Consider the following 16895-nt stretch of genomic DNA (forward strand, 5'->3'; position numbering starts at 1 on the left):
TGCCCTTGATCTGTCTGGATACAGAAAGATGGAATGTGAAGAGATTGACAGCTAGCTGGAGCACAGTCATATACAAATATGGTGCCACAAATTGTGAGAATAAAAACCTGCAACTGCAACCCCACCAAACCACCATCCACCACACCTTTGCTAATAATTTCAGATCAGCAGGGCAGTACTGTACCAGCCTCATTTCAAGCCAGCAGCATTTGTATCACATAATTCCACCTCAGTAAATGATCAGAATTAAACTGATTGTTTCCAACAACAAACGAGAAACAATTTTGGTTTTGTTTCCAGTAGCAGAAATGGAAGGACATTTTCATGACAAACTGCATCAAGCTCCCTTGTCAGATGGAAGATAATTTCAAAGCATCCTGGTCTCTTTGGATTTGATTTATTTCAGTTTGTTTTGCCCTGTGATTTTTGCACTATTCTTCAAGAAACCTGCACTGTGCTGGCTGGAAACCAAAGCCTCTTAGTTTGTTCTGTGGGCTGCAGAATACCCTTTACTGTGCAAAAAGATTATGGGATGCGTGCGAGTCCTGGTATTCAGCGTTACCTCAAATCGTTCAGCGTCACTGGTTTTTCTATCTGAATTCATTTCAGACTAAATATTTGACATACAGCTAATATTTGTTTTATGATATACATTTGAAAAAATCTAATGTAAGCCTGCTGCCACCTAGAGCAGGTTTTGTGAACCTGCAGAGAAAAGACATATTGCAACCCTGCAATATGGCTGTAAATGCAAATATAGAATATGCATTTGCTGAACGTCAATGTCTAGTGTCAACTGGTACAGAACATGAATGTGTAGTTAGTTTAAACCAGGTAACAACACACGTGAATAGGTGTTAGCATTGCACCTTGCACTAGAGTATATGTCAGAAACATCATATTTAATACAGACAACACAAGCCTGGGGCCACAGAATGGACAGGCAAAAATGACTTTTACATATTGCTTACTACATTTGTTATCCCTACAAAATGTCTCCTTTCCTCGTAAAATGAACTCTCAAAGACTATATGTTCCAAAGAGTGTGAAGGTGAGTAGAGAGACACTAATGTTTTGGTGTCACACAACAGCCACACCAAGATTCTTTACAGCAATAGGATACTGCAGACTACATACTGTGCTTCCAAGCAGCTAATGGTCCTATCCCTAGAATATCTTAATTCCTCAAAAACTGAGAAGGTATAACTCCTGAAGCAAAAGCAGGAAGGAATTACGGTGGCTCTGGAGTGCAAAAATGCACCTCAGGACCACTCCTTTTTGTTTTTGTAGGTTGCCTCTGCACCTCAATGCCAAAAGTTTTTATTTTTGCGTTTCCTTTTTGTTTTCGTGTTTTGCACTTCAGAGCCACCGTAGTCAATTGGCCATGTGTAGTTACATTACATGACATTATTGTCACTCTCTTATCCAGAGCGTCTTACATAGAATACAATTTTATCCATTCATACAACTAAATATTTACTTAGGCAAATGTGCGTTAAGTACCTTGCCCCGGGGTTCAACAGCAGTGTCCCAGCAGGCAATCTAACCAGCAACCTTTTGGTTATGAGCCCTGTTCCTTATCATTAGGCCCCACTGCCACCCTGTGTTTTCTTAGTTACAGTATTCATCATATCTAACCATCAATGATTGCACTGCGATTCAGAGTTAATACCAGAGGGCATGAAAAAGCAATGAAACAGCTTACTGTAATCACATAGCTAGCAATGGGGGAGGGTGGGAAGGGTGGGCAACAATGTTGCTCTTGTGTAGTCAGATAAAAAAAAAAGAATGCCACTGCTGCTGTGGGTGTTAACTAAAGCAATGCCAGTACCAGTGTGAAGTGAAATGTGAAGGGATGCACGCTTACATCTGTGTGCAAGTCTGACAGCATGTACGAGAATGATATGAGTGTGTCTTTGTGTCCATTAGAGAGATTTCTATGGGTCTTGAGTGGGTATAAGTTATTTGTGTTTGGTTGTGTGTGATAGAAATTTGGCAGTGCAGAAGGGCATAGACTGATCCAAGCGCAGGAAGTCTCTCAGCCAGTCAGTCTGAGACACTCTGTGATTGCCTGTCACCAGCTCCATTTCCCCTGCTTTAATCTATCAATCATCTGCTATCAGCCTTTAAATCACCTCCCCTTTGTGCTGGCAGACACTCATGCACTAATCATAATCATGGCTAATTACAGTGCCAGCGCTGAGTGACTGAGCTGGCCATGCTGGAGCAGAGTAGGAAGGGATGGGGGTGAGGGCAATTCAGGACACGGGGAGATGTGATGCGTGCAGAAGGAAAAGGACCTTTAATCGCTTTTCGGAAGAAATACCACAGTCCCATGTTCTTGTTGCTTTTAAGCTCTTTTTTAGTTATTATATTACATTCACTTATCAGATGCTCTTATCCAGTGCGACTTCCAGCACAATAGAACACACGTGTATCCATGACTGATGACTGAAATTTCCAGGAAATGAACGGAAAGAGAGTGATTTCAGATTTAGAAACAGCGGGGATACATAGGCGATGGCATAATTAGGCAGTAATCAGTCTTGGGACATTCCGTAATGGTGTTCATTCAAAACACTCAAACTGAATGACAGCACACGACACTGGGGCCAGGCTCAAATAAAGACACAGAGGGTTGTGGGATAGTTCTTACATTCATTTTTAGTAGCACCTCCAGGCACTCAATATTTTCAGCCCGACAGTGAACTAATCCCATGCTCTATGGGAAAACAGCAGATCGGAGGAAAGGGAGTAAGAACAGAGGTGGGTGAAAAGGGATGTAAGCTTTGTCACAAACAAAAAAACTGCTTCCCCAGATATGGTCCAATCCATCTTCACTGGAGGCCCCTTCACCTCTTCCTCTGGGTCAAGGGGAGTGGTTTCCATATCCATTGGTCTTGACAGGTCTTGATTGGTCCTTCATTGATACCTGAAGAAGATAGAAAGAAAAGGGGTGCGATGCAGTTATACCTGATGGATATGTGGAATATGCTACTACTTGCCCCAGGATTAGAGAGTGATAAGAGGGAGAGATCACACCTGTGTCAGGGGACTGCTGGGAGTCCACACCAACACTGAGATTCTTCCCCTATGTCTCCTCATTCTCAGACCCCCCTTCTCAGCCAAGTGAACATGTCAGAATGAAACGCAAACGGTGGCGGGGTCCCAACCTTTTGATCGCCAGCTTCTCTTCAAAAGGTAGAGAACTGAATTTGGTGGTCAAGGGGTTTTCAACCTCGTTCATGGTGATAGGCTATTTCAAAAGTTACAGCTATGGACAGCTACAGCTAGGTTACTACGACAGTATAATGCAATCTCGTATCAATAACGCGATCGTAAGGAGACAGCTAACACACCTACAGTCAGGAGAAGATCTACAGCTAGCTAGCCAATTGACACATCTATGCAGATGTGTCACACAGCTATGATTTCTGCGCCCTGCAGTTGACCTTTATGTAGGTCGTGGGGCCGAGATGATTGGGCCCCACAGGCCAACATAGAAAATCCGTTATGACAGGCACAGAGGATACTTGCCAGCATCAAGCGCCTTAGGGTACAGTACAGTGCACAAACAATTTTTATTTCTTTGAGTGCATTTTAAAAGAGATATTACAGATAATATCTATCAAAGACTGAGTTATTCAAAATGAATTTTATTCATTGAACTGCTGTGTCTGAGAGATAAGAAACTCAATTAAAGAACTCAATACCGCCATCTAGTGGTGGGGCCGGGCCCCACAGCCCCTAATGTAGAGACGCCCATGGCCTTTTAAGAGTAAACAAGCTTAATAATTTCCTTATTGCCACTGCTAAAAGCCTCCAAAGACTTTAAAGACAACTGAAACAAGCAGCTAGAATTCAACACTTACATTTTCTTGGGGAGCAGAAAAATTCAGGGAACTTTAGCTGTCAGAGTTAAATGCCAGCTACATAGTGACTACTGCACAAAGTTGGTTTGGCAAACTAAAATTTACTCTAATTTATCAGGCTTCAGTTAATAAGATAATCTAGGGCGGGTTTAGGCCAATACAGCACAAATTAAAGATCTAGCCAACTCAGGCTTGACTTGTAAGAAGTGATAAGCATGCATGCCAGTCAAAACTTTGAAACCACAGTAATACAGGCAAGGCAAGAAATTTGGTTATCATGAGTAGTTTAGCCGTATTAATTAAAAGACAGTGGTGGTTGCCAGGTGCAACATGAAAAACTGTCAGAATGTTTCACAGCAAATAATCCCTTTTGTTAATAATTATTAACAGTACATAGACCTAAAATGTAGCTGTCGAAGGAATTTTGTGGGGAAATAGGCTACTTATATGATACCCTGACCATGCAAATACGGCCTTAGCCTTACCATGCGAGCCCAGATATCAACAAGATCCTCGAGGAGCAGTGACAGTGACTGATGGAGTTCTGAAAATCTGATTTCATTAGTAAAGAGCGCGTGCTTTTAAATACAAACTCGTACTGCGTCAAATTAACCTCCCCCTGAACCGGTTGGAGACTGACGATTTGTCGTCATAGTAATTTAGGTTACTCGATTACAATTTCAGATTTCCTTGTGAGCCAAGGGTTGCCTCAGACTGGTTATGCAACTTGCAAACTCAGTGAATTATCCCTGTTTTGTTGAGCTTGTCGCACTAGCCTGTTTTTCCACGTCGCTCCGGGGCTTCTGATGGAACCAACCAATGATGTAGATCAGTAGGGACGAATTCCCGTAAACTTTGTTTAGCATGCTGCTAACAACTGGATTTGCAGAGGCACAATACGTGAAGAGATAAAATCCAACAGTCTAAGTGATGGTCCCTTTCTCTGATTCTTGTTGCAACGTTCTCATATTTTTTCCGTTTGTGGAAATCCGTACCGATCTTGTGAACACACGTGGCGACTGTTTGTTACTCAAATAAAGGATGGAAAGGAATTAAATGACCATAATTGACCCTTAGCTGACCCAATTCCCCCAGAAGCAAGATATTTTTAAGATGGCTACACGCTTATATTAAGCCTAACAGAAGGCTAGGAACGTGTTTAAAAGTAGTGAGTATAAAAATTCTACTGCCAAGTACACCTGTAGTGCTTTTTTCCCCTAACATTTCAAATACAGTCCATTGTCCATTGTAAACTCGAAGTTCACTGCCAGACTGCCTACACTAATTTCGTTGACCAATAGGAGGCTAATTTTTGCTATTGGAACGTATGTCAATAAATGGCTCGTTGCTGTAGGCTCATGTAAATACCTAACTTTATATACAAATACGATTTTCCCGCAACAATAAACATATTTTCCACGTGAAATGTATTCCTTGCATATCGCATATGGGTCATCTAAACTGCATCTGGAAGGGACATCTTTGTCTACTAACATGACAGAAACAGTATCCAGGAAAATAACCGTTTATGACTCTTCGTCTTCCTTTTCTGAATTAAACCTTAACCATTACTAGCTAAACTGCAAAACTAACCCTCTATAACACCAACGCAACTTCAGCTAGGACTGCATGCCCAGCGCAGTTACACCAAGCTTTCCTAACCAGTTTGTCTGCTGGGTGGTTACTTTGTAACACCGCCCGCTGACTTCGATTGGCTCTTCAAAGTTTCTCTGCCATTATATTATTGGTTAAATAAATTCTTTCGAAACTATACACCTGAGCACAAAACTTTTAAGGAAGTAAAATAAACCGGTTTTCCAGCGATGGGAGAGGCTCATTTAACTTTGAAATCATTCGTGGTTTGCACAGCAGGTTTTAAAAAAGAAAAACAAAGTAAGAGTTAAGTGAGTGTACGTATGTATGCATATATAGCATTCATGTTATTTTAACATCCATTTCAGAGACCTAACAATAGGCTACAGAACCTATACAACCAAGGAAATTCTATAGACGTGATTGGTTGTAAATGCATCATTTACAGAAACAATAGATCATGCACCTATTACACTTTACATTCAAGATTATGTTTCTAGTGTTAATACATCAACATGGTTCGCTGTAGTATTCAACAGAGCGCGGATGCTCAACGACAGCGCAGTAATATTAAACTCTACGCATATTTATCGCTGACAGCGCACCAATAGCCACCCATTTAGCCAAAACCTTGACTTTACATGCATTTGCGCAAAACAGCTGAAAAATAATGTTACGTATTTATAATAGAACAAATTTAAATGCCTTGACATGATGACGCTCACGCATGGGACCTCCCCTCTCCTCATCTGTAGCTAATAACCTGTAGCAGTAACCTTGCAAAGATAACCGCTTCAGTCAGGAGTTGTCTTGCAATAGTAAAACAATAACCATAGGAAAACGGCAATGTCTGCGTAATGTGCAGTGAAATTAGAGAAACCGTATAGCTTTAATTGAATTACAAGGTCGAATAATTAATTTTAATTTATCCGTAGACAGGCGACTAAAAACCGAAAGTAAAAAAAAAAAAACATCACCACCACCCAGCTATTTATTCTCTGGCTGGTGCAGCGTATCTCAATTTTACAGTTTTCCGAAGAGAGGTCATGGAGTATTTTAAGGTCGGGTTTTTAATGTGTTTGCTGCTCTTTAAACTGACAGTATCCCTGCAGAAAGGTAAGGTGAAGTTAAACTGTCGATTCTCAATGCAACAAACAAATTTGGCCATCTTGTTAACTGTGCATTGACTGTAGCGGTATTATGCGTGCTGTTAAATATAGTTGTTGAAATTTAAATAGAGTGCATTTTTCAGTCAACTAAAGCTAAATAATTCTGGAAATAACTAAAATGAAACGATATGTTACGTCCTGTTTTTTTTTTCTTCCCAATATCGTGTTATGAGCCACGCTCAGTGCTGTAGGCCTGCATTGAACTTATCTGAACACTTTAAATTAAAATATAGGTATATATTGGTATGGACATTTATCACACATTAGTATCGCCAGTCTGGAAACAACAATGGATTTCTGTCCATGGAATCACGTTTTGTCACTACCACAGGAGGCAAGCTAATGCAGCCCATACGTTTTTCTGCAAATAATCCAATTTGATCCTACGATAAATGTCCACATGCAAAAAATAAAAAAAATATATATTTTCATTATTATTTAAGTCAGCTGATTAGACGTAACGTTTGTTTACGACTTTCTACAGAGACTGTAATTCAGTTTGTATATACGGAAGTGGTGGGAAGAGCAGAGACTGCCGTGGCAACGGTGGCTTTAAATGGAGTCCCCGTCCTGTGGAGTGATGTTCAAGACCGGAACATTCTTCATGAGTTCTTCATCAAGACCAAACACGATCCTTTCTTAATAAATTCGCTTAAGATAATGGTGGATAGTTCGAACCACACCACAGCGAGTAAGTACATTGTATTTACATTTTATATTATCGTTGTACATTTTATTTTGTCGTCGATCTTGGCACCCCGGTTTTGGGATTCCAGATCGCGTTGAGATTTGATCGAATTTGTCCCTTAAGTCGACGTAGTCGTGTCCTGTCCGAAATGCTTAAATGAGAATTTGAGAGGGTTTGTTGTCATGAAGGGGGTGGAGTGATACTTCCTCTCCCCTGCCATTTTCGCTAACATGTCCACATCAGATTGCCTGATTGCTCAGATTATCCTTGTCCGTTATCCTTGTCCACCTTTCTCCTGGCAGGAGAGTTAATTACGTTTGATTGAGCTGTTGCCTAGTCATTTGACATCTTCGTTCAATGTGTTATACATTGTTATCGGAATAAAAGGCTACTGGAGTTGTATTGGTATGTAAGTTGTCTATTTGACATGTATTTTCTGCGTTTAATTACAGGATCAAGGACCAAAAAACTAATTTCTTTTTACTAGTACAGTCCAAATACCCATCTCTATAAGCAGTTTGCTCCAGAAGCTCAGATGAATGTAAATAACTTACAGAAATACCTTTACTTGTGTCCTCCTACTAGGACAAATGCATATCCAATAACTGCAGGTGTGGTACTTGTCAACAGCTCAATAAAACTCATTTCATTGAGGTCTCAGCCAGAATGAAAACCAACCTGCCCAGAGCCAGAGCTGAGAAATGTAGAGCAGTAAGCCACTCAGGCAGGGTGCATGACAGACCCCAATGACCAGGAGCCACAGACTTGGAAAAAGAGAGCACTGGGACTGTCAGTTAATCTTACAACTAAGGGTGCAGATATCAAGCTTTTTTCCCCTCTGTATGTGTTTCAGGTAACCATACGTACCGGCGCTTACGTGAGTGCCGGCTGGATGAGTACAGAGTTTTGAGCGTGTCAGACCAGGTGCAGTATGACGGCACCAGGTTCCTGAGTCTGGACAAAACCACGGACACCTGGATGGCCACCGTCCCGCAGGCACGAGTGCTCCAGGAGCTGTGGGACAGTGACAAGGCTCGCACGCAGCATGAGAGGATGCGTTTGGAGAGAGCTTGCATACAGCTACTGAAGGACATCACGCACTCCAAAGATACTGTGACGGAGCCAGGTGAATAATAACGCTGACAGCACATCTGGTCATCAGCATTTCTGTAATTCACTGTATCCAGGCAATGCCAAGGTGTGGACTGCAACAAGCTGCTGAAATGTAGTGTCACAAGTACTTACCTTGAGCATACATCAGGGCTTGCATCAACGTGATGCATTCCACCCCATGTGTAAGGCGGCGTGAACCCAGGTGTAACTCAGAAATGTGCTGCTTTTTGTTACAGAGAGACGGGAAGCATTTTCCTTTTGGCTGCCAGTCCTGGCAGCACTGTTATTGGTGGGGCTGGTACTTGTCAGCGTCTTGGTCTTTAAAAAACAAGGTGGGTGAGACTGCCAAAATTGGCTCAAGTGGTGGTTATACTCATTCAGAGGGATTTGTGCTATATGGTTTAGGCTCCTGTAGTGGGGTATATGTCTATATGAGAAGACCACTAAAACTAAAAAAACAAATCTTTCGTGAACTTAAGGGTCATCTCTGCAGATTTCACAAGCTCTTTAAAAAAAGTCAATATCAGCCCATGCATATATTTAATTTGTTACTCTTTTACATAATCCAAAGTCAATCATTCATCTCAGAATCCAAAGATACTTCAGACACTGCATGATACTCATAGCAGGCCTATATTCATTACTCATAATTTGTGTATGAAGTAATTAAATGGTAAATAGTACAGTATCTGCATCCTACTGTGTTCTTTATGATGAAGCTCATAGACTGAAACTAGATGCATCCTTAAAGTCCCTTTTTTCTAAGCTCATTTTTTTTTTTGTCACAATAAGACTGATTTACCGGGTGGATTTCTGTTTTACAGCCACTCTTGCTCATATTGTGAGACAGTGTAATCTCATGTTGTTTCTCTTCAGGTTCCAAAGGTTCAGGATATGCTGGAGGTAGGAACCTTTTTTTTGTAGCTCCTGTTTTGACTTGTTCACCTCACAGCAGACAAACCCTCCCAATCACGTTTCACTAAGCTGTTAACTGAGTACTGATCTTTATTTGACATCTCAAATCCTCTACAGTAAAATCTGTAACTTCTTTGAAACAAGTAGTGTGCTGTTGGAGGTGTAGCTATGAGGTGCTAATATGAAGTGATTTATTCAGCATGAATTTTCTGGTTACCTGTCCTTTGAACATATTTGTACCAGTCTTTGTATAGCTTACTCAGTTGTTCAGATACTGGTTCCGGGCCACATGCAGCAACCATTTAACCATAATAAATTTTACAACCTGTCTGTGTTACTCATTTGTTGAAAGGGCTCCAATGAAAAGAAATAACCTGCAGACACTCCTTTACTTGTACTAAATGATAGCTCGGCTAGAATGAAAACCAGGACATATAGTGGGTATATGTGGAACTTAGAGTTTATATATGAGTGTAAGTAATATTTTTGAAGTGAGTAATAACATGATTTGCAATTGTAATTTTCACAGAGAGAGAGGTGGAGCAATGGATGGAATTTAGCTCAGATACGGTCATGCAAAAATTTTTAGATTGGCTCATTCTTAGATATTAAAATATGTTCACTGTACTAAAGATAAGGAATGGTATTAAATTTGAGATTTTCTGCAAAGTTTCCCTGTAACAAGTCTGCATGCATTAAAATCAACTCAACCAATATTCACTTCACTTTCAGCTCAGTAACATTACCTGCAGTCTCACCCAGATGTGCTTTTCTGTTTCCCTTGCACAGCTGCTGTGGGTTCTATCATCCACTACCCTCCAAACCTCAGTGAGGTTGTCCAAGAGACCCATGGGTACCACCCCCTCTGAAATGGCCTCCAAACCCAATCATTCACTTCTTCCTGTGGAATAGTTGCTACGTAACCATTCCATGTTCACCGTTGTCCACCATTCCAATACTCCCCTTCAGTGCAACTCTTATGTCACCTCTGACACAGTGTAGAGAAGGTCGTTACAGAAGCCTCTTTCATATTTTTGACATTGGAATTCTGTCAGAGACTGAGTCAGTAGTTGTGACTCTTTGTTTTATAATAATCTGTATTGGTCTGTGACATCAGGGTATTGTGGCTGGTCCAAATAAAACTGGATTCAACATCTGTTGGTGTAGATCCAACAATCCTCAGTGTAGGAAACCAAAGAGGGTCTGTCTACTACCATTGCAGGTAATGTAGTGAGTTTAGCACCTTGGCTGCAGCTTGTGCAGGTGTGAGGTGCAAAGTATGCCACAGTAACCGTCAGACAAAGGCTACAAACAAGCCCTGGGCAAGACAAGGAGTGATCCAGCTGCCACTGATTGACTTGTTTGACACCAAGTGACCTCCAGCCAGTCAGTGCCTTGTCTGTTTTATGTCTTGTGTTTCTGATTATGATTTTTAAACTTTGTGTTTATTTAGCTATGTATTATGTGTCTTTACCTGAAAGTAATTTCATGTAATGCCATTTTTGTGTGGGAACCCTTTGAAATGACAGTTGTACTATGATTACCTTACATTACATTAGTTGCGTTTTACATGTAATGCAAATGCATGTAATGTACTGTAAAGCTGTCAGGGAAACTGAGTTCATTGCTGTTGTCTTTCAGTGTGAGTTGTGTTTTGTCAGCTGTTCCGGCTACAGTTAGCACCAGTTTTCAGTACAGATGGGCTTCTGTTGTTTTCCTGTGGTTCATTGAAGGATGTGTGTTAATTGCTTTTATTTGTCATACTGGTTTTAAAATAAAAAAACTACATTGCCAAACATTATGTATTTTCAATAAGTGTATTTCCACTGCATTAATTTCCCTTACTTTCTGAGGACAGCCACGTATTTTTGGATTTTGCAGGACCCTCTGCCACAGAAATAAAACTCGTCAGATTTGTTGAAACTTTCATATTGCAGCACAGCTATATGTTCCATGTCAGCAATTCCAATAGCAATGCTGAAGCTATCCGCAATGAAACACAATTCATAAGCAATTATTAGAATGACACAGCAGCCAAATAAAAAGTCATCATGCTTTGTAACAGGCTTGGTGAAGAACAAAATGAGTGATGGGATGAGTGGCATATTCTGGTCATTTGAATGTTGCTGATTTAAAACCCCCCCAAAACCAGCTATTCTGGCAAAACAATACATAACACATGAATCTTCTGTGGGATGGGAAGGGTGGGTTTGTGAACAGTGAGCAGGTATGGAGAAACTGTTATGCAAATTAGATGTGTGCAATACTAGAGAAAGCTGAGAATGTTCTGAGTGATGCAATATTCCGATGGTTTGGTTCCTCCCTGCATCACTGCAGCTAGTCCCATTCCCTGTTACACCAGAATAACTGGCACGAATGCCTCTGCACATCAAACTGACCACTCCTGACCAACAGAATCCTAACAGGCTGCATTTGTTTGGCAGGGCATAGACATTTGGTCAGGACATTTCACCAGATGGACATATGGCACCTACTGGCACAGACCCCAGGGTTTTTTCCTGCTGAATCTGTGGAAGATGGGCAAAATAAACACAAGAACAATGGGACTGATTGAAGAAAAAAAAAATAGAAAAGAAAGACAGACGTAATTACCATTCATTCTTTCTTCAATATTCAATATCCCTTACAATTGTTTATTTTACTTTTATGTATTGTATTTCCATGAGGCCCACTGTACATTACCACATGTTTTGTTGCTCTGTATTTGTTTAACGCCATACTTTTTATAGTATGTTGCCTAAAACACTGTCACAGAGCTTGAAACCAGGTCCACCAACTACTCTTCCTTCTCTCTCCAATTTCTTTCCACAAAACAAAGCACAGTCAAACTGAGGACCTGGCGAAGAGCATGCAGTTGTGTGCTCTGAGTTTATTTTTCTTCACATTTTATTTCACAGTGCAAACACTCCGTACCCCCAACAGATGCGTCACCATGTTGGTATGCCAAGTGCTCCTTTCAGATCCAATTGGCTCAGACATGGCCAAAGGCTCCTCAGGGATTTACATGTGGAATTTTGCAAGACAGACTTGCACCAATCTGTCCTGTTCACTGCAAATTGCATATTGTATAAGGGGTCAGATGACAAGTCTCATTGGGAGACATTAGCCTGATGTGTAGCGGGCTTAAACATCCTCATGTTTGTCTATGGTGTTATAGCATTCATCATATTTTACAGTCTCCAACATTTTTTTTTGTCATAGCATTAGCTCAATCTGTAATGGATGTTTTTGTTTTCATTCAGGGGCCACATATGAAGCTCTGAAGGGCCACAAGGGTCCCTACAGTCACAAATTGACCACCCCTGCTGTAGGCCTCTACCTTTTAGCGCAATATGTTTGTATGTGTATCTGCATGTAGGCAGCAGTGGCTGAAATTTTCTGTGAAATCAAAAAGAACACAAACACTATCTGGTTTTCTCATCTTCTGCACAGGAACCTTGCACTGGGAACAACCGGTAGGTTTAGTCCTTATTCTGTGTCAATAAATCCATTTAGTGATGCCATTATTTCATTTTTTTGTTCATCCCCCCCACTTCTTTACCCAGCCAGGTACTCTCCATTTCCTGTCAAGTACAGTACGTTCAAATTCTTTCTTCTTTTGTGTCAGAAGCTCCTAACGTACGTCAAAAAGCTTCTCAGCATGTTCATGAATGACAGAATAATGAAATACAAATCTGGCAAAAAACATTGCTAAGTGTATGTTGAGAACCAATGGTTAATGGTTACTAACAGCTGTCATTCAGTGTGCATTATTGTGTATGTTCTTCAGAGCATTCTCGTTAAGTGATTTTTGCATACACATGACTAGATGAATCTTTCATTTATTTATTTATATATATATATCCTTTATTTCAGTTTTGTTTCCATTTACAGTCATGTACTACAGCAGAATGCAGGTGGGACTATATGTCTCCCCATGTCAGGTACAACTGGCCTTTTCCTTCTATTCAACAAGAACAGATGAAAAATTCTAACGAAATGATGGAAATACTGTGGGTTGGAATAAAGCACTCTGATAAAAAATAAACAATTGATACAGAAAATAAAAATACCACATTCAATCAGGACATGAACTGAAATTAAATAAGGCAAAATTCAACACAGGTTAACCATGAAACACTTTGCAGTGGTCACAGAAATATCAGACAGTGCAGACAGGCTATTTCAGCATTTCCTTCCTGTCCAGTCAGTGCAGAATAATCATGGCCCCAGTCAGAGTTTCTAACACTGCACTGTTTGACACAACTTTGTCACAAAACGAATCACTTTCCTCCAGAACCACTCTCTCAGTTCAGAATCAAACCTGGTAAGACAATTCTGCGAGATATCAGGTGATGCCTGATTGGTGGGCCACCTGGCAGAGTCATAGGGAAGATGAGGAAGCGCACAGAGAAAACCTTTGCGAGGAATCAGGGTTACGGCACACCAATTCAGAGAGAGAGCGAGATCACTTAATGGCAAGAGCTTGCTGCTTAAAGGCATTTACACTTCAAGTTTCAATTTTTGCTTGCGCTTTAAATAGACATTTAGACTTTTTTATTCCTTTCTCGTAAATACTTAAGGCTACCTACCCCCCCTCCCCCCACGACAAACCCGCCCATCCACCCTAACACACATTTGCACACATTCACACATGACCTTTAATGTCTAAGCCCTGCTTGGGACCTCTGGCCTGTTCAAATCGGTGACATCTGTTGGACAACAGACACAGTCACAGGTGGTGGAACAGGTGGCAGGCCAGATAGTTCAGATGCGCGCTGCATGGACACATATAAAAACATGGCACACATTAAAATCTGGATCACTTTCACCTTCAACGACATCAGTCTCTCACACACATACATACAACACAGTCAGAGCTGCCAGTGTTGCACCAATGCGGTGCATTGGACCCAAGCGGCCAGCAGGTGTCAGCACTGAGAAAGGTTACGTGGAGCTGGAGGTCTCCAGTAGCAGCAATGACAAATAACGTGACTGGGAAGAAGCAGCCTGGCACAGGGGCAGGCCAGCCTGGCACAGATGCCAGGACAGCTTGGGAACAGACAGCACATCGGGGCCAGGCCACACCCACCACCATTCAGCTTCCATCTCCTCCTCTTCAGCACAAACCGAAACCATTGTGACAGCGTTGTCAATACTTCACACAGAATGAACTTAACATTCAGGGTGTGGCTCGACAACGTCATTGCGGGTGGGTCGGGGAAGTCACGGCAACATCGCTGCCACCTGTACAAGTATTAAGAATAGTCTCCAATGCTTTGGCAAGAAAGGTGAGAACGCTTAAAATCCCTTTTTTTTTTTTTTACAGCAGAGTGGCATTTAACATGTTAAATCTGATATAACTGCGAGTGTAGCACTGCTGCAGCTGACTTGACATGAGCACAGGACCCTAAACACATGCACGCACACAAATGTACATGACCCACATGCACACATAGGATGGATCGCACTCCTACAGACACCTCCCCGGCTGTAAACATCACACACATTGGTGGCACATTTCCTCTAACAGCTTCTGCATTTCCTTTGACTAGATAGGACTCCAGAGGGCACTTCCCCTTTACACACAGATAACCATGTTAAGAGAGATTATTCTTTGGCAGAAGAAGTATAAAATGAGCATCTAATTTCAAACTTTGTTGACATCGAAACACGCAAATGACAAAAAAAGAAAACAGGTGTGTGAGCGAGTAGTGGGAATCCTTGCAGTCTGAATCACGGCCAGTTCAGCACTTCCTGTGAGATCACAGTGGAGTCCAGCACTTCCTGTGAGGTCACAGTTTTCTTCCCCCTCAACAGGAAGTTGAAGTTGTAAACAGGGCACAAAGCCAGGGAAACACAGAAGCACAGAAAGATAAGGGGAGTTTCCTTCGTCACCCCCCCCCCCCCCCCAGTTCAGCTCACAATAAATAAACACAAGCCTGCCCCTCGGAGAATGCAGAGACCAACAAGAGCTGTAGAGTGAGGTGACACTGTTGTGTTCAACCAGCGACAGAGAAATAAACACACACTTTCCCTCTCCCTCTGTTCCTTTCACTTTCTTCCTTTGCCTTTTCTTTCTCCGGGAACCCCTGTACTTATCCAGCATTGTTGTTTTCTACTACAAAAAAAGGGAAAAAAATGTGATAAAAGAAGTCCAGTGCTGTGGGGGAGCAGCTTGTCCCTCGTCTCGCCCTTCTCGACCTCACGTCCTACCACACCTCGCAGCGGTGGCCAGAGTTCATGGGTGTGCCGGCTGGGCAACTGAAGTGTTGGGCGAAGTCTGGGGAATTGGAGAGGGTACCAATTACCCGATACTTGGGGGGGCTGTGGGGGTCAGTCATCAGGCCCTCATGGGCACTCTCTGGGGTCCGAACCGAGCACCACACCTGGGGGGGGGGGGGGGGGATGGATGTTCTTAATACATTTGACTCTCAGCTCCCACCAAACTCCAAGCTCCATTTCCAATGAAATGATAGCCCCCCCAACACTATCCCCTATTGCCTCACCTGTGCAAATCCCACGAAAAACAGCTGGTCGTTGGTGAGCCCGACCGCCGGTAGCCGCTTCTCCTCTCCATTTGCTTGCACCCACGACTTATATGCCTGTGGAGACAGACCACCCATAACATGTCTCTTACTGTGACAACTGCGGGACAGAACATGGGGGCAGATGGACCGAAGTAGTAGATTAAACTTCTCTCCAAAAAGCAGCCTGGAATGTAGTAGCCTGACACTGAGCATTGTTTCTGAGCTGCTGAGGAAACTAGGTTCTCAAACAAAATAATTTAGCTATTCACCGACTTGGTAAGGTGTATAACTGACTAATGAGCTAATTTCCACTGCTCTCATTTTGTTAATTTTGTTCCTAAAAATGATAAAAAGCCCAAATCAGCTAAATCTAAACCAAAGACAGTAATGTGGTGCTAGCGCTGGCTTGTTAGTCATAAAAAACATCCCTAAAATGATTATCATATTTAAAAAAAAAAAAAAAAAAAAGACAACAACAATGTAATATTGTTCCTATAATTGCCAGATTCTTATGTTTGTCATAAAAGCTTGCAGTTTTCCAATGCCCTATGAATGAGTTCACTTTTCCAACCCAAGATACCATGGCACCAGTTCAGGAACAGACCAACTGCCCCCACTGCAATATAGTAAACTGGCCTCAAAAGTGAACTTCTGGGGAGTGTGGGAATGTAGTCTCTACCCACTTACATGGTAAGCAGCCTTCAGTCCTCCATTGTCTGCAATGTTCTCTCCAAGTGTCTGTTTGCCATTGATGTGCTCCCCATTGATTGTGTATTGGGAATACTGGTCCACCATGCACTCAGTGCGGTTCTTAAATGCCTCCACTGAGGAATTCTGCCACCAGGGGCGAAGGTTACCATCCTTGTCATACTCTCTCCCTGTTGGAGAAAGCATTGACAAAGGGGAAACTTTAAATCCACACTCACATGCAGGCATTACACACAAACACACATAGCTGAAACGGGAGCTTAATATGAAATGCCACGAATAATAATAGGTCCTGAGATTAAAACCG

The 16895-nt window shown here is 41.8% G+C and overlaps 2 protein-coding genes across 5 annotated transcripts in view; one reads left to right on the forward strand and one right to left on the reverse strand.

Annotated features, from left to right (window-relative positions):
- Positions 1-6225: 6225 nt before the first annotated feature.
- On the forward strand, positions 6226-10313 carry LOC118783520. The gene is made up of 6 exons (XM_036537435.1): positions 6226-6581; positions 7119-7325; positions 8176-8448; positions 8672-8767; positions 9312-9338; positions 10140-10313. The coding sequence occupies exons 1-6, from the start codon at positions 6512-6514 to the stop codon at positions 10217-10219; spliced, it is 753 nt and encodes a 250-aa protein (XP_036393328.1). The 5' UTR covers positions 6226-6511; the 3' UTR covers positions 10220-10313.
- A 4941-nt stretch (positions 10314-15254) lies between these two features.
- The window catches only part of ece2b (endothelin converting enzyme 2b), a 34463-nt gene continuing 32822 nt past the window's right edge, over positions 15255-16895 (reverse strand). For all 4 annotated transcript variants that reach the window (XM_036536124.1, XM_036536125.1, XM_036536123.1 and 1 more), the window contains 3 exons: positions 16568-16758; positions 15860-15955; positions 15255-15739 (listed from right to left, as the gene is read on the reverse strand). In XM_036536124.1, coding sequence (XP_036392017.1) covers positions 15563-15739; positions 15860-15955; positions 16568-16758 — 464 coding nt within the window. In that variant the 3' untranslated portion in view covers positions 15255-15562. The remainder of the gene's footprint in view (positions 15740-15859; positions 15956-16567; positions 16759-16895) is intronic.

The sequence above is a fragment of the Megalops cyprinoides genome, chromosome 9 (assembly GCF_013368585.1).
Source record: "Megalops cyprinoides isolate fMegCyp1 chromosome 9, fMegCyp1.pri, whole genome shotgun sequence".
In the NCBI taxonomy this organism is placed as follows: domain Eukaryota; kingdom Metazoa; phylum Chordata; class Actinopteri; order Elopiformes; family Megalopidae; genus Megalops; species Megalops cyprinoides.

Bases quoted from the DNA above. Each gene is read 5' to 3' on its own strand.
- LOC118783520 (XM_036537435.1), top strand. From the start codon at position 6,512: ATGGAGTATTTTAAGGTCGGGTTTTTAATGTGTTTGCTGCTCTTTAAA. The intron at 8,449-8,671 runs GTGAATAATAAC...TTTTTGTTACAG, and splicing joins AGATACTGTGACGGAGCCAG to AGAGACGGGAAGCATTTTCC. The intron at 8,768-9,311 runs GTGGGTGAGACT...GTTTCTCTTCAG, and splicing joins CTTGGTCTTTAAAAAACAAG to GTTCCAAAGGTTCAGGATAT.